Below are 17,620 nucleotides of genomic sequence, written 5' to 3' on the forward strand. Positions count from 1 at the left end.
TATGTCCTGTTAGACTGCCTCTTTCTTACAGCCACTAAGTAACCTCTTTTTTGGTAGTGTTTCCTGAATTTTGGTCCTTTACCCATCTTATCAGAGAAAAGAGCATTTTGGTTTCTAAATGGTAAATACAATACTTTTGTTAACCTCCACAAATTAAAGCTGAAACTTTAACTCCACTGTGATAGCGTAGAGACGCAAAATTACTCTACATCTCTCAAAGATAGCGGCCAAATCCAACATTCAAATTAAATACACATTTGCATGGAAGTCAGTGGCATTTCCCTGCCACTGCCACTAGATGTTACTAAAGGGACTTGGTTGATTAATGGGGTAACTTTAAAGACATGCCATGGATTTTATCTGCAGACATACCATTTCCTCTCCTCTCTGTTAACTGCAACTCAAGCTCTTCAGAACGAATCTTCCTGTTTCTGTCTCTGTAGCTCCACCTGTTTCCCACGAGCTGTTTCCTAGCCAATCAACTATCCTGTTTCTCCATTGTTCTTCACTCAGCGAGCTTCCTTGTTTCCTAGCCAGCTGGCTATCTTGTCATCCAGCTTTCCTGTTCCTCATTTGATGCACCCCATTTCCCAGTTCACTTGTCCCAGTATTTTGTCAGTTACATTTTATTTACAATGCGTCAATGAAACTCCATGACCTACCACACCTGCAGCACTCTTAGTGAGCATGTTAAATTATAAAATCAAGGAAGTAAATAAATTTTAAACCTGTAAGTTCGAACAGTGTTTTAAATGCACATCAATTCATTTATATGAGAGTATGGTAACCTTGTGGTCGCTGTATAGTCTGCAAGGATGTTGTTATGCAGCTGTGGAGGAATTATGGAAATGAGCCAGCTCCTACACACAAAATAGCATAAAACAATAGAAGATTAACAGATTAGTGAGACCATTTGTAAAATATAAAAAAGCTCACTGTGTCTCTTTCTTATAGTCCTGGAGAAATTCTCAGTATTAGTGTGTTATTCAAGCTTCTGTTCATAACTTACATTTTGCCCTCAAGTAGCTTTAAGGTTCTGGAAATCATTATTCCATGTGGCTCAGAGTTTCATTAAAATACTTCACTCAACAAGGTTCACATGCAGAGCACAAGTTTTTAGTGACCCACAATGCTTTTAATCCTGCATATGCATTTGATCCTTTTAAATGTTACACCCTTAAAAAAAAATCACATTAAGTTTGCTTTTGTGCTGACTTTATATGAAATTGTGTACAGTGATTTTTATTTTCCTTTGTTGGAAAAGCAGCGTGCTAACTGTTCCAGCTTCTCTGTAAAGCAGCAGGAGTAGTATGGCTTCTCTATGGAAACGCGCAATGTTTTCAAGCTGTTCCATTTTCTTCGTCAGCCAGCCTGTAGATAGTGTCGACTCTTGCATTAAAATAACCGTTTTGCTCGTAGCGCTTTTTAAGGCTGACACTTCACACCAAGAAATAACTTTTCTAAATCCTCTTAAGCGTGGAAACAAATGCAGATGAGGGAAAAATAATTAGCCCTGCAAAGACTGCTCTCCCAGCGTATCGGTTGTTTTCGACATAGTTAAGAATTCAGACAGTGTGACATTTTGTTCTTGGCTTTAGAAAGCCGGGAATAAGTTTTGTCCCAAACAACATGGAGCTCTTCCCTCCAACCTTCCTAAAACAATCAGATGGGAACACTAAATAGGCGTCTAATAAAAGTAGTGAACAGAAGCTTCTTATCATAAAGGAGCTAACATGAGGCGATTGTTAGGACTCATGCCTGAATTGTGCTTCTGCATTGAATCTATGTAGAGCCTGCGATGTAGTACACAGCTAGCAGCACCAGCATTTATACTTCTAAAGAGGTGCATGTCAGGTTACAAAGTGGTTAATACAAAGAAATACAAATCAACTGCGATGATGAATGTTAATTAGAGCCTGCTGGGAACAACTTGGCTCCCGGCATTTAAGTGGATCTTACTTTTTCATGTACCACCTACCTAAACACTGTAGCTAACCAAGCACACTGATACATAGCAGCAGCTCGACGCACCCTACCACACATCAATAAGTGCTCAGGGAACCAACCAAAGAGCCCAAGGCATCCACTTGGCCTCCAAACTCCAAAACATTTGATAGCAATATTGCAGTTGCTACAGATTTCAGATGCTGCGCCTCACAAAAACGTTGAGAATCGCCATGAGCTGCGTTTGGTCCCTTCTACAGTTTCAAGTGTGTCCAAAATCATTTGGCTTCATAATCCCAGGTGGCCAGCATCATCCCGCAGCCAGACTTTCATCTCTGCACGATGCAACCACATCAGAAGCCATCTGTGACATTTAGCTGCAAAAGTGCTTGAAATGCAGCTACAGTAAAAGTATAAAATACACGAAGAACCACACAGAACAAGGGTGGAACATTTTATAGCACCACTTGCCATTTTAATTTATGTAATTAAATATTGATGAAATTTAAAAAAAAAAAAAAATGAATAAAAACTAAAAATTTTAGGCCACATACATGTTTGGAATTAACAGCCCTCCCACATCCACCCTCAGTTTTTATTGTCCAGTTTTCATTTTCCTTCCTGCCTGCTCACAGACACACTGTCAGTGAGCCAAGTTGCATTCTGCAAACTTGGCGGCGTATTAGAGTTAGCACTGTATCATAAACCAGCAGTAGGTCAGGCTCTGGTAGGCTTGTTTTTCTGAAAATTATTTTTGGTTGACAGCTATGGAACAACTATGGGGGATGTAGGCCAGTTTCTAGCAAATATCAAAGGTGTCCCTAAAAGGTCAAGGCCACAAGCTTAAAGCTCTTGAACATGACTGTTTAAAAACAAAAAAAAAAACAAAAAACTCAACCATTACTCCATATGGCTCTATGGGGTAAAATAAATTAAAATAAAATAGTAAAAAGGTATTTTTGTCCAACTGGTGCTGATCAAAAGTATGCTATCATAGAAAAATAACATCAAGTTATGCTTTATACTAAATATATCAGCATGATTTTGTCTGTAAGGATGTGCTCTACTCCTCCCACACAACAGGTAAAACAAAAAAAGGCTTTAATGTCATTCAGTCTCTTCTTCCTCTGGTTTTCTGAAAGGATGCTGAAAAAAGGAATGATTTCCTCTCATTTGAACCCAGTGAATCACTGCCAAAAAGAACTGACATCTCCTTGAGCATCCAAAAATGTCCTACTCCACCTAAAAGAAAGATAAAATCATTAGCATTTGAATAAAAAAGAAAGGGGAAAAAGTCCTGCTGGTTCTCTCCACTTACTTAGGTTAGATCAATTAGTAATTCTAAACTTTTGAATCTGAGTATGAATGGCTGTCTGTCTCTGGCTGTCTGTTAGCTCAATGATCAACTGTCAAACTGTCCAGGATATACTCCACCTCGCACCCAGTAACAGCTGGGATAGGCTCCAGGACCCCTACAATCCTGAATTAAATAAGCTTTTCAGAAAATGGTTGGATAGATGGACTTCAAAATAACAGTCTCACCTTCATCTAATTTATCTAATTGACCAATCAAAGACTTGATCCTGTCAATTTTAATCTCACTGGAAACCCTTGAACTAAAATGTATTTGGGAATTTGGTTTGACAAAGTTATTATGTTTACATTTTTGCTGTTGACAGTTGAATTATTTACATCACTGAGCCACAGTACAGTAAAAAGATTGTGAAGAAAATCTAGTCAATGCTCACTTAGGCAACTTACTTGCGTACCAGTCACAGAGGCGTCTCTCTCTTGTGTAAGGCTACACTGGTGGGACCCTCAAATTGCAGTTTGATGGCCCGTTTGAGATTAAGCTGTGGGTCTGTGGTTGTCATAGTGACCATTACATCATCTGGCAAGGCACTACAAGGTGGGACGGGGGAAAAGCTGTAGCAAACCGGTGACAAAATGTTCTTCTGGGGTTTAGAATCCCAAGTTTGCTCTTGAAGTGGGCTCTGAAGCCTGTACGGGTATCCGAGAGGAGGGGTCTCTCGGTTTTTAGCACCTAGCGGTTGGTCCTGTCCTGGCATTATCCCAAGTGAAGCCATTACAGAGTTCCATTTACCACCTGTGTAATTAGTCCTCTCTGTTTTTATTAAATTTGAGCTTTGTTTGTTTATTTTGTCATGATATTCAAGTCCAGATGATAGGCCTTTCTGAGGCAAATCATAATTATGCACCATGGCAGTGACTGTGCACACAGTAGGGGGAGGGCTGCCTTTGGGTTGCCTCTTACTGCTTCCGTGGAGACTGCCTATGCCTGAGCCCCCTGGTGGAGGGAGGGTGGAATTACGGCTACGACTGCGGGGCAGTGAGTGCTGTTGGATTTGCTGTATAAAGCTGAGGCTGTCAGCTGGCACCGTCTGCACCGTGGCCAGTGAGTGGCAGGTCGATGAGGTTTGGGAGCTCTGCATGGAGTGGAATCGTTCTGCAGTGGAGCCTGGAGAAGAAACTGAGGACGACGAGGTTGCAACAGTTACTTCACCTCCACTACTTTCTGAGATTCCTAAAGACGGGATCATGTTGGATTTTGAAGGGGATACAGTACTAGAGTTAGGCAACACACCTAGATATGGCTTGGCTCCATAGCTCTCCAACATCCTGACAATGTTATAGTGTCCATGTTTCCCAGCCACTTTGACCGGACTGCGGCCATATTTATCCATGTGATTGGGATTTGAGCCTCTTTCTAGAAGCATTGCAACGATGTTAGCATGTCCCTCCTGGGCAGCGATGCTCAGAGCTGTTGCCCCCTGATGGCAAGCAAGGTTTATATTGATGCCACTGGCTTCTAGGAGGCGATGTCCTACTTTAGCGTGTCCTGTCCAAGCCACTGAATGTATTGGTGGTCTCCCTTCTGCATCCTGTGCATTGGGGTTCGCCCCGTGTCTTAAAAGTAGGTCTACAATCTCTACACATCCTTGCCAGGAAGCCACATGAAGCGCTGTACGGCCCTCAGAGTCTCTAGACTCCAGAGGAACACCCCCTTTTTCAATTAGGAGAGTAGCCATATCAAGGCGACCCTCCAATACTAGTAGGTAGAGCAAAGGACGCCCTTCTGCATCCCGGACATCAGTATCAGCCCCTCGCTTCATAAGCAGCTCTGCAACATCAGCATGGCCCTCCAGGAGAGCAGCACTCAAGGCAGAATGCCCATCATAGGCTCTGTGGTCAATGGGGGACCGTCTGTCTAATAGTAGTTTGGCAGTGCTCCAATGACCTTCTTGGGCAGCTAGTATAAGGGGAGTGCGTCCCTCGATGTCCATCTCTCCAACTCGTGCCATGCTGCCTTCTTCTGTCAAAACGGCACAAACTGCACGATGTCCTTCACACGCAGCAGCGTGCAATGGAGTCCAGCCAAGATCATCTTTATGGTTCTCATCCAGGCCTCGGTCCAGCAATGTACGGACAACCTCAACGCTCCCTCTGGCTGCTGCTAGACATAGTGCCGTTCTGCCTTCACAATCAATGGCATCCACGGCCGCTCCCCAGAAAAGCAGCCGTGACACGGTCTTCATGTGTCCCATTGCTGCTGCTGCCAGGAGGGGAGTAACAGCAGCAGCAGCAGGCACACTGCCGTCAGGTCCAGCAGTTTCATCTACGTCAGCACCAGCTTCCAACAAAAGCTCGACTACATCTTCATGGCCCTCATAGGATGCAAGAAGAAGCGGTGTCATTCCATCATGGTCTCTGTGCCCTGGATCAGCTCCACGCTCCAGTAACAGACTTGCTACCTCTCCAAAACCTTTGACCCCTGCTGCTGTAGGGACACAGAGGGCTGCAACTGACAGAGCAGTGCGCCCATCTCCGTCAGCCAAATCAACTCGTGCATTGTGGTCCAACAATATTGCCACTGCTTCATGATGTCCCATATAGGCAGCTGCGATAAGTGGCGTGCGGTCCTTGCTATCAGCTTTGTCAACCTGAGCCCCATAGTCCAGTAGTGTGAGAACAATTTCATCATGACCGCCCCACGCAGCAGCTCTGAGAGCAGTCCGGCCCTCGCTGTCACATCCATCTACATCTGCTCCTGCATCCAGCAGTAGACGGACAGCCTCAGCATGTCCACCCCAAGCTGCGGAGCGCAACGCTGTCCATCCTTCATTGTCAACATGCTCCATCATCTGTACTGCAGTTTTTGGGTCTTGGCTCTTGGCCCACTCCAGGAGTTCAGACAACACTTTGACATGACCCTGCCTGGAGGCTAAAGTCAGTGGCGTTTGACCCTGATGATCACTGATCAGTGGATCAGAGCCATGTGAGAGGAGAAGTTTAGCTAAATTTGCAGAACCCTCGTGGGCTGCACTAGCAAGCAGAGTCTGTCCATCTGTAGAACCAGGCTGGTTTACAGACATGCCACTGGCAAGCAGGTTCTTTATAGATGTCTCCCTTTCAAGCGTCTGTTGCACACCAATTCCTTCTTCACCTACACTATGCATTGCATGACTTGGGTCTGCTCCAGAAAAAAAGGTTGGAGAGACGAGTCCACTTCTCATCAGCAATTGAGCAACTTCCTGACTCACTGAAACAGGAAGCTGAGCTAAGCATGTTGCAAGTGCTTTACTGCAGGTGGGGTTAAGAGCACGTACACCTGCCCACAGCATCCACAGTGCCAAAAATGCAGGTTTATCTTTATGGTGCCCTGAGCAAATTAAGTGTGTGGCTAGTTGGCAAGTTTGCTCAACGTCCAGGTTAGGTCCCTGTAGAGTCAGAGATGATGCAAGCATGCTATGACCTTCTGTTCTGCTACACAGATATTTCTGTGTGCAGTACTTGACATCTGTCAGCCACTCTGTAAAGCTTGCATGAAAAAGTAGTTTGGTGCCTCCGGGTCCATCGATTAGGAGCGCAGAGAGGGTTTGGAGTTTGTTCTCAAAGTCCTGAAGACTTAATAAGGTGTCCTGAGTCCAGACTGCCGTGAATAGCTGCTGGAGTGTTAGGGGCCTCGGGGCAGCCAAGAGGGCATTGAGGAGAGGCCTTATGTAGATGAAGCGCCCTCGGGGGAACAATCTCTGGCACAGCCAGAGGTAGAGTCCGTTGAGAGTCCCGGGGATGTCCCGGATCTCTCGCAGACCCACCAGCGAAGCTGCCACACCGTCCAGAACACGCTCAAGAAAGAGAAAGCAGCCACCGCTTTTGATGTGCAGAAGATTCAGCATATCGGCGGTATCAGGGGTGAGCTGTCGACGAAGCGCTGCTTCTTTATCCAGCCGACAGAGGATGTACTGCTGTACGTCACGGACTGCTGGAGGCTTCCGCAGATCATCCAGACAGAGTTTACGAAAACCTACAATACAGATAGGACAGTTGTGTTTTTGTTGTTTTGTTTTTTAATCTTCAATAAGGTTTTGTATATTCCTCATTGGATTCTATCTACAGTTTTTTATGTTTTGCATTTTTTCAGTCTTATGTGATGCTTTGGGGTTTTTTTCCTTCTTATTTTGAAAACTCTATAGCAGGTTGTTCTAGCGTAATGGTAGACCTCCAGCTAACGATTTCTCGAAGTCCTGGATGATTTGGTATTTAGCTTGCGTTCACATGTAACTGATTGCATTGACAATCTTGTAATATATTGCATAATCTTATAAGAGAAGTATGTACATACTTGAGAACATCTTGCACAGGGCCTTGTTTTGGCGGCGGACCGAGCAGACGAGCAGCAACCAGCTGGGCAGCAGGTGTTGACTGGAGGCTAAAAGCTCTGCAATGGAGCCACTCTTCCTAACTCCTTCCCTTGGTCCATATTCTATGTCCAGGGAGTCTATAACCACCATCAGAGTCTGGGCAGGAGGAGGAAGGTCCGACAGGGGTTCCAACACTGCTCTAAGGACATGCGAGGAAGAGGCAGACACACAGTGCAAGACATTACACTTAAGACAATGTAATAACAGCAGGACTCGTGGGTTGATAATAGAGTTGAAAAAGAAAAGTAACATTGTGAACACTCGTTTATGCCAACAAAGCAGATTAGATCTTTTGCACATTGTCGGTGTGAGTCACTGGGAATGACAGTCAGACTTTGTTACGACTTCAGGCATCTTTATTTAAAGTGTGGAGTTTAGTTTAGTTTTTTACTGCATTTTATGGAGGTTTTTTTCCCTGTTTTGCATATGTTGAATCTTCAGTAGTACTGGAGTCATAATCAGTTTCATTCAGCCTTTGAAAAAAACTCAATAAAAAAAAAAAAAGTAAGCAAATGTCAGGCAAACTAAGCAATTACATTTACACTTTCACAGTAATTTAGGTCAAATCCAAACTACAAGTGGGTAAACAAGAGACAACCAGGACAACTGCTATCAGATGCTTCTACAGTAAAATTAAAGCCGACTCTCATGTTAACCTGTTAACACAGATATCAAACTGTAATCAGAGAACTAAACAGCAGTTTAGTCCCACACCCTACACTTTCATTAAACACCGGAACAAGCTGCAAAACCATAAAACAATTACAAAATTGGCTAAACCTAAAATAGTGGCGTCACTGCCTTTTAATCACTGCGGTCAGCACCCACGCCCTGCTGTGATCTGAGGGTGACTCAGGTTGATGGAACATGTGAATTTCCAGCTCCACCCTGGTCTCTCTCTCACACACACTCTATCAAACTGGCAATTCTTTTCACATAATAATAATAATTATGGATACACGGCAAACACAACACTGAACCTCTTGACCCTGATGTCCAATCACAGTGGTGCTGGAGAAAAAAGGAAAAAAATGTTTGGAGAAGCTGCACTTCCGTGTCATGGGTGCAGGTCAGCAGCAGTATTATAGCAAAGCTTCTCACCCGGGAAAAAAGTGACACCCCTAGAGGGATCATTCAAATATCCAAACATCGATAGTACAATACCAATATCAAATCAATACCAGTGCTTGTATTGGTATTGGATTGATACTAGCACAAGAGGATCAATACTTTCAAGTTCAGCATGTAGCCCGGTGATTTAGTCGTTATAAAATGTGTTCAGAATTTGCAAATATATGATTATTCAATTCAGTTTTATTTCTATAGCACCAAATCACAACAACAGTCGCCTCAAGGTGCTTAAAATTCACCTCATAGGTCATGACATACTGCTCTTCCCTACATAAGCTCATAAGCTGCCATTATAAATTTAAAGCATCAGCGCTATTATGGGCAACACTACTTGGAATTACTTGGTATCCGATCGATGCCACGATTTGCACTATCGCACACTGCTAGTTTTCAGAAGAGCTTTACAGCTGGCAAAAATGCCTCATCCTGCAACAAACACAGGGTGTAGGTTTGTATGTGAGCTGTCATTAGTGTTAATGTCTGTGTTTAAAAATGACCACAAGGTCCAGGTACCATTAGAGGCCAAACAGGTTTTCATCTAACGGATTTAACAGTCTTTGGGGTTTTTTGTTTGTTTGTTTTAGAAGTAAAAAGGCGAGAAGAGAAAAACTTTAATCTCAAAATAATGTCACGTTATATTAAAATTAAAAAAAAAAAAAAAAAAACTAACTAAAAAGAGTTTCACCGAGACTTAAACAATCAAAAGTAAGCTGTGTCACTAACTGCTCACACTCAGGGGTCAAGAACTAATAAGCTCTGAATAAGGAGCGGGAGGAGAAATGTCACCACTTACAAAAAATATATCTATAAAAAAAAAAAAAAAAAAATTAGTCATCTCTATAACGATTAGACTTTGGCAAGAGATAGGCCTAATAGTTATCTCATGCATGGATGAGACACTAAACAAACAGGATTATATGCATGTTCTGAAACAACTGCACCATACCCTAAACAGTTCCCAAGTTTATATGATGAGTTAATGTATCTATTATTTTGAAATTAATTAGATTTTTGTGAGTAGGGTTTAAATTAGTAAAAGGAAGCAAATCCTCAGGTTTGATAGGCTGGGAGCGGCCACTTTGTGAGATTGTGGGTTTATTTGATGAATCATCAAAGCTGCTTACAAAAGGTCTTTTGCAATGCCTTGAGATCACTAATATTTCAAGACTTAGCTAACCAGATAATAGACTCGACCTTTATTATCGAATATATCACACAGTAAAAAGAAGAGCGACACCCTGCTCTGAGTGACGATTTCAGCTAGGTTATGACAAGCTTATCATACCACTGCGGGCTTTTAGTTATCTGATTAAAACAACACTCCCTCAGCGGGCCAACACTCAGATGTGGGGAGGAGGAAGGGTAATTCTTTCATTGGGTTTTCGCTTACTTCGGGTGACACATTCATTTAACATGGGTGATGTAGTTGAATAAATCCTATAGAGACAAATGTATTTGTATTGTATACTTTTAATACATTTTCTTATACACACACGGGACATTGTAGCCAATGCTATGTGCACCTTAAAGTATGCTGACTTTACTCAAACTGGTATGAAAGATGTTCAACACGACTGAGCTTACTTAGAAAGAGCTTCACTACAAGCCGCCCATTTGTCCTGCTGTGACCTGTCATTACTGCTGTCATGGGAGGTCCAGTGGCAGTTTGTGCCACTTTGTCATCAGATTATGTGTCTCCCGAGAAGCTACCATAGCCACAAGTGTCCAGTGACTGAGTGACCGGTCAGGTCGTATGTCTGAAATGATACTTTTTCCCATCTTGGCACTTAGGTTAGTGCGAACCAAAAAGGACACGACCCAGTATTGAACAGTTGTTTCTATGGCTCGGATTAAAATCAATATAAGAGACCAGTTTAGTGAACAGACCCAGACAGAGGGAGCACTGCACTGCACACAGGCTTATTTTCCTTCTCTTTCACTGCCAATTCAAATCCACGTTTCTTCAATTTGTCCATGGGTGTCCTGACACAGTGGACCTTCACCCGCAGCCACCTTCTCTCAAAAGAGCCCCCCAACACAAACAGCTGCTGGCTGCGAGCCAGTCTGAGAGGAATGTGGAATTCAGCTCAGTACTTCACACCAGAGGAGAGCAAACAGAGGAGGAGTGCAGAAGCGCTCCGACTCACCGCAAAGCAAACACACCGGCAAAGTGTCAAAGTCTCAGAGAGGAGAGCGACCTCGCTGACTGGTGCCGAGACGGTCACTGGGGAGCCGGAGGCATTTTTTCACCTCTTTGTCCCCCTCAATTCCCTCCCTGCCCCCTCCGTCTCTGAAAGGATGTTATGTTGTAAATAACACTGCAGCGTTCATTCACTGGAGGCCCCATTGTGTGTTGTGAATGGGCGGCATTATGAGGGGGAGACATAAATATAAGACGAGGAAGAATAGCTGCTGCACACTTTTCCTGCGACTGTCCCGGCTTCTGTTTGCTGCTCACTGCAGCTTTTACATGTACAGGCTCTGAGGCAGTTAACTGCCTGCTGAGACTCTAAACACCTGCAGAAAACCACCTTTATTTAGACAAAAATAAAGATAACCTTTAAGCTCTGCTGGAGCATTTTCCCACAACATGAACAGCTGCTCGTGCTTTACTCTGTTTTTGTTTTCAGAGTGAGGCGGCTTCACTCTTTACATGCACATTACTTTATGACAGCAGCTTTTATTCAGCTCACTTTATATCTACTGGATCATGATTTTTTGGGTGGTCCTCTCTCAGAAGACAGACCAGACAGGCACTTCTGTTTTTGAGCTCAGTGATCTTAAGTGGAGATGTGGGAAAAACTGCAAACAATGAAAAGGGAGCTTTGCAACATGTGCTAACACTGGAAACCCATGTATTCGAACCTAAGCAGAGTCCATCCAAGTAACAGGTTGAAGGTAAGGTGGCTTTGGGAGATGTCCACAACACCTGGCTCCTACATAACTCTGTTAGTCCTTCCCCCAATTACAGGAGCTCATACCAACTCTGGCGACTCAGCAAGTGTTGGAAATGATGTTTAGTTTACTACTTTAATCGTTCATGCAATAAAATGAATAAAATTTCAGACTTTCTGCAATAAAACAAACAAAAAAGTTATATAGAGCTCAATGCATGGAACTGGATTCAAACAATACCAGCCCAGCCCTAATCCTAGATGCTGTCAGATAACCGGATGGTCACGAATTGAATTTCATAGCTTCCGTGTTTCATAACGTTAAGATCATCATGTTAACAAAACACAAAATGGGTCATCAGCAGGTTGACAGTAAACAGATAACATCATTGTAAATACACGATCTGTTAACAGCTACATTTAAAACTAAATACTCAAACAGGCCACTTATACAACAGCACCGAGCTGCAGTGCCAGGTCTCCATCGGCCTGTTTTCATTGATTTTGGAATCTGATAAACCGCTTTTCCCACGCACAAAGTCGGAACTTTGCTCCAGCTTTCATCGTCAGCGTCATGATTTACAGACCCCCACATAAATTCTGCTGTGATGAGCTGGGCATGAGCCATGCCCTTGAACGTGCACATACACGCTGAGCACCTGGATGGGTTTCAGGCAACTTTCTTTTCCCTTTCATTTTGAAGAAGTGGGAAATTTCCCACAGATTTGTTTCAGCAAAACTGATCTCAAAAGATGGAATCAAGCGCAGACGTTTTGTAGGACACCAAAACAAAGAAAAAAAGAAACATGATACAAACCTCTTGAAGGTCTCATTAGGGTCTCTTTGACACGTGAGAGGCTCCAGGGCAGAGGATACAGATGGGCTGTTGAGGAGCTCTTCGTACCCTGGAGAGAGGAGAGGAGAGGCCCTCAGCTGTTCCACCAAGCCCAGGACGAACCTCCACAGCACTGTACTCCTCTGGTCCTCCCTCTGGCAGAAGTGGGCCGCAAGGCAACGCTGTGCCAACCCAACCGCCAGCCCTGCCTTTGAGGTGGGGGACACCACCTCGGTGCACAGAGCTGTCTTCCCGGCACCAGGTCCCCCCGTTACCAGGACCCCTGGAGCTTGCCCGGGCCCTGAGTGGGCGTCCAGGCAGCGACGCAGCTTGTCCAGGGCCCATTCCCGGCAATAAAAATGCCGGCCCCGGAGCAAGCTGGAGCTGCTGCCAAATCCACTGCTGCTCATTTGTTCCTGGGGTTCTGACATCCAGGGAACAACTTAGCGCTCTGAATGTCACATCCCATACCCGGTGACTAATTCCACTCCTTCTTTTTGTGGTACAGCTGCAGCCAGTGTGTGTGACAGCTCTAGGCAATAACTGGATATTTCTTTAGCTTGTCAGTTTCTGAAAGTGTTGCATCAGGCGATTATTATCGCTAGTTGTCTTTCTCCCGTAGGTCCCAAGGTGTAAGGCTGGCAAAAAAAAAAAAAGAGTCAGAAAAAGGTTAAGTCAGGAAAGGTGCACCTCTTCATTTTCTCTCAACGTCTTGATCTTTGTGTCGCCGAGTCTGAAATGCCACAGTTCACCATGCTTCTCGTGGGGGATCATGGAGCTGCTCTGTCAGGAATCAAGAAAGAGGGAGAAGGAAATGAGGAATGAGTCAATGACAGCATGTTTCTCGCTGACTTAATGGCATGTATCTCACCCCCTCCCCTGTCTGAGTCGCCCTCCGTGTGCTCCAATTACAGCCACAGTTTCCCCTCTTCTCTCACTTTCTGTCCTGCTTCTTTTTTGAGAATCGACCCAAAACTGCAGCTTTAGCATGAAATTTTTTTTCCCTTTCCCACACCCACGGATCTTTGCCTTCCCTCAACCCCCCTATCTCTCTCTCGCTCTCTCTCATGCCTTCCGGTTTTTCTTGTTTTGTTTTGTTTTTTGTCTCCACCCTCTCTCAGTGTTTCACAGCATGTCCAGGCATGCACGGGTGAGCACCAAGGTAGAGGAGTGCTGAGGGGGAGGACTCATGTGATCATAAGCCACTCTACAGCTGACAGGTGGGAGGAGTTACCTGGGGTCGAGGTTCAATCGCAGGACACTCCGTCAGCTGTAGGAAAGGTATCTGCCAGACTACAGCACTACAGTTTTGTGTCAAGAAGGTAAGTTGTGCTGCTGGCATCAAAACATGAGCCTCGAATTTCACTTTCTATTGTTCTGACTCACTTTGAGTTAATTAATTAGTCATAAATCATTTACTAGGCAAGAGTGCCAAACATTTTATCCTCCTTATATCATTATAAAGCGAATGTGTTTGATATTTTGACTGCTGATCTAGAGCAAAAAGAAAAACAAAGTAATTCAACAGCTCACTCACTGAGAAAATATAATGAAATATTCTTTGTTTTCTGTTATTTATGGGAAGCGTTTCAGCAGTAACACCAGTCACAACACTGCTAATTTGACTACTTTCTTTCTGACTTCCACTTTGTTGATTAAAATCAGATTTTTAATTAAAGTGTGATGAAGGTACATGCAAACTGGAAAACATAAACAAATCAAACAGATTCCTCTGAACCCTTCTGAATTAGCAACTCACTTCTCCTACCTGTGTTTTCATTAAAGAGGGGCGGCATCTTCTTTGGTCAAACACACTCTGGCATTTCCTGGACCGGCGTTACACCCTACATTTAAAAAAAAAAAAAAAAAGGATCAGCAAATCGAGTCTTTAGTTTCTATTTTGTGGTAGCCAATCATGATGGAGAAACCTGGAGAAAAGAAATATGCTGGAGGAACACTAACCTTATTTTCTGTGGAATTAAGGCAATTAAAAGCAGCTGCCATTACTCTCACTTTATTTGCAAATACCTTTTGAGAGCTCCAGTATGTATGACTATGTTATCTGCTGTTTTTAAAAGCTGTCCCACAACATTCCACATTTTTTCCTGCTGTGAGACAAACACTGAAAAGCTGAATGGTTGGAATTTTGAGACTATATGATACCAAGCACATGTCACACAGATGCATGTTTCACATATGAGACAATGAAGAGAAGAAGAAAAAGCTTCTACATGCAAACTGCCAATACATTAAGTTCTTCTGATTGGACAAAAAAGTGTAAAGTATCACGAAAAGGCAGTAAAAAGATGAGTCTGGTTCTCATAAAGATCTTTGAAGAATTTGGACAAAGAATGCAAAGGGCCTCTGAGATAAACTCGGCGTGGTGATGATGATGATGATGATGATGATGAGGGCGCACGCTGCTCTTCATTTCAAGTCAGTGACTAATCAAGCATCAGCTACAGGAAGCTGAATCTGACAGATCAGACCGTGATTTAACACTTGAAAGACCCTGCTGCTGTGCATATCATCGACAGCATGGCAGCCTGCTGACAGCGTAATTCAAAGAGCAAGGGAAGCTAAGAGTCGCCAGCTGACGTTCCTAACCTGTGCAACATTTAGTCTGTATGCTTTCTCAGGCAAGGAATACCCTCCTATAGGTGGATGACACATATGCTGCACTGTCGGCTGACAAGTGCCAAATACTGAAAATCAACTAGAGAATGAGAGATGTGCTGTTTTAGCAGCACACTGATGACAGTAATGAGCAAACCTGGCACCAAGCAGAGAAGTTGTCTACATTCTTGTCATTACTTGTGGTTACTAACAAAGCCCTCTGGACCTGCTATGCAGCCTGAGCAGATACTGGTGCAGAATCCGAAGCTGAAGCCTTCAACGGCAAGCTGTCTAAGTAGAAGTCAAATAAAGCCAGATTCCCTACCATGCCTAATTTATTCATTTATGTATTTAGTAAGACAAAGTTAAACATTCACTGAGTCAAAACTTATTCAGACTGTAAGAGGTTGGAATTATTTGGGAATACAATCATCTGTCACTACGGAAGATGACTTTTCAGGCACCAGAAGCGGACACCCAGAAAATAAGGTACCTCTAACTCCATGCTCCAATTACAGTAACCCGGTTTCTCATGCAGTGTGAACCTAAAGTGCATGTGAATGCACTGAATGAAGTTGCTAGGCAACCAGCAAAGAGGTTGCACACCATTCCATTAAGAATTTTTTTCCCTTTTCTTTACACCCTCTGACTCCCACAAGAAAACTGAAAAAATGTGCGCGTACAACTTACAGCATTTGTTTGGAAGTCTGAGCAACGTGATTATTTGCTCCGGAGCTGAAGGTTTGATGAAAACACCAAAAACATTGACAAGTTCAATACAGAATTGGAGTTAGCTGCTGTGCTTTGTATTATGACTAAAATAGGGCAAAGAACAGTCAGCCCAACTCCACCTACTGTACCAGAAATTAAAAAGTGGAGCCGGACCGATTGATACTGGGTTTTGGGGGGTTGAGACAAACCCCCAAAAATCCCATACCCCAAAAACATTAACTGTACTGGGACACATTAAGGGAAAACCCTTAAACCAACAGTGAGGCAAACCAGTAGCTCTGTTGTGCCATTAGGAGCACTTTTGAGTGTTCTCTTCCACGATAACAGGATCTCCATGCATAGGGCACTATGTGTACACAAATGGCTGATTGAGTATGAAAAAAAAGATGTGATTCTAATGTTGCTGTTTACTGTTAAGCGGTGCACATACAAGACGAGACTAGAGGTTATGCAGAAAAGCGAGAGCATGAAAGTGACTTGTAGAGATCACAGGTGAAATAACTGCGGCGGGGAACAAGTTAAGAGCAGAAGACGGAGTGGGAAATATGCAAGATGATTATCTGTGTGGAAGTGCCTACAATGCCCACCAGAGCAACCAGTGTCCTCTTCAAAAAAAGCCACACACAGCAAGCAATTCCCTAGATATGTGGACAACGCTTCAGACAGCAGTCTCATCAAAACATCAGCTGAGGGAATCATTTTTCTCCAGAATGATGTTTCATCCCTCCAGTAGAGTTCCAGTAGAACTATACTGGTGCATATCGGTGCTACTATAGGGTTCACAAAACGAGAGATGGATAAATGACATCCATTTCCTGGCAGCTGAAGGCTGTTTCCTGAAGCGGTTCTTCCACTCCTTCCACATTTCTTAACAAAAGACGCAAGAAGCAGAGTTTGCTGCTACTGTAATGCACATGCATTTACACAGCGCCCTTTTTTCTGGTCGTACAAACCACATTTTTATAAAGACTATTAATTCATGCAGTGCTTTATTCTATACACTTCAAGCACTTTGCGTATGCATAGCCAATTTGTAGTCACCAAATAATCGAACAAAAAATGTTAATTTTTTCTTGAAAATGATTATTAGATCATTTTAATCAACGTCACAAGGTCATTATCTGCAAATACCTTCACACGATTCTTAATCACCGGATCACAAATTTCCACAATTACCCAGCGTGCACGGCACACAGCAGATCAGCTGCACTCTGGACGCGTTTGTCTCGCTGCTGGAATCCACAGGTTGTCAGCGTGCCTGCTCCCACACCAAATGTAGGACGATTCTCCCGCATGTGTGACCAAAAAAAATATCCCGTGATAATGTGTCAAACTGCTTCATCAGTCGGAATAGTCGTCGCCATTCAAAACATGAGCACACATCTGCTCGCGGAAAGGCTGTTTGTTTTAATCAAAGCTCACAGAGCAAAAAAATATTCTCCCTCCTGTACAGCAGGACACCGCGTCTGACTTGTAAATGCACACAGCGTGATCTTACCTGCCACGAACGCTGCTCTTCTCCGTCTGCCTCTCAGAGACTCACACAGCCCCACAGCACTTCACCGGATTTTAATCACGTGTCTCCAACAATTCTTCATACCATCACCTTAAAGGTGAACTTGATCCTACTGGGCGTTACATTTCAATAACAGTGTGTTTTGAGGGCACACATTTAGACTGGACAACAGATTTTACTACTTATACTAAACATAGTTAAGAGAAATAAAAAATCTTAAAGCTAAAGC

General features: G+C 43.5%; 1 protein-coding gene across 4 annotated transcripts; it reads right to left on the minus strand.

Annotated features, from left to right (window-relative positions):
* Nucleotides 1-2,392: 2,392 nt before the first annotated feature.
* ankrd50l (ankyrin repeat domain 50-like) lies at nt 2,393-17,418 on the minus strand. 4 transcript variants are annotated; one of them, XM_039600375.1, is made up of 6 exons: nt 17,374-17,418; nt 14,296-14,371; nt 12,510-13,310; nt 7,589-7,806; nt 3,714-7,270; nt 2,393-3,186 (listed from the first exon to the last, which is right to left on the minus strand). In XM_039600375.1, the coding sequence occupies exons 3-5, from the start codon at nt 12,956-12,958 to the stop codon at nt 3,717-3,719; spliced, it is 4,221 nt and encodes a 1,406-aa protein (XP_039456309.1). In that variant the 5' UTR covers nt 12,959-13,310; nt 14,296-14,371; nt 17,374-17,418; the 3' UTR covers nt 2,393-3,186; nt 3,714-3,716. The 4 variants fall into 4 exon arrangements, with proteins under 4 accessions (XP_039456309.1, XP_031588795.2, XP_031588794.2 ...); XM_031732935.2 differs by having other exon boundaries at nt 3,706-7,270; XM_031732934.2 differs by lacking the exon at nt 17,374-17,418 and adding an exon at nt 17,052-17,333 and having other exon boundaries at nt 3,706-7,270.
* Nucleotides 17,419-17,620: the final 202 nt, after the last annotated feature.

Source organism: Oreochromis aureus, linkage group 16 (genome assembly GCF_013358895.1).
Source record: "Oreochromis aureus strain Israel breed Guangdong linkage group 16, ZZ_aureus, whole genome shotgun sequence".
Lineage (NCBI taxonomy): Eukaryota > Metazoa > Chordata > Actinopteri > Cichliformes > Cichlidae > Oreochromis > Oreochromis aureus.

Excerpts from the sequence above, each read along its gene's own strand:
- ankrd50l (XM_039600375.1), bottom strand. The coding sequence starts at position 12,958 with ATGTCAGAACCCCAGGAACAAATGAGCAGCAGTGGATTTGGCAGCAGC. Across the intron at positions 7,807-12,509 it reads CCTAATGAGACCTTCAAGAG|AGCAGTGTTGGAACCCCTGT; the intron begins GTTTGTATCATG and ends GCATGTCCTTAG. Across the intron at positions 7,271-7,588 it reads CCTGTGCAAGATGTTCTCAA|GTTTTCGTAAACTCTGTCTG; the intron begins GTATGTACATAC and ends TCTGTATTGTAG.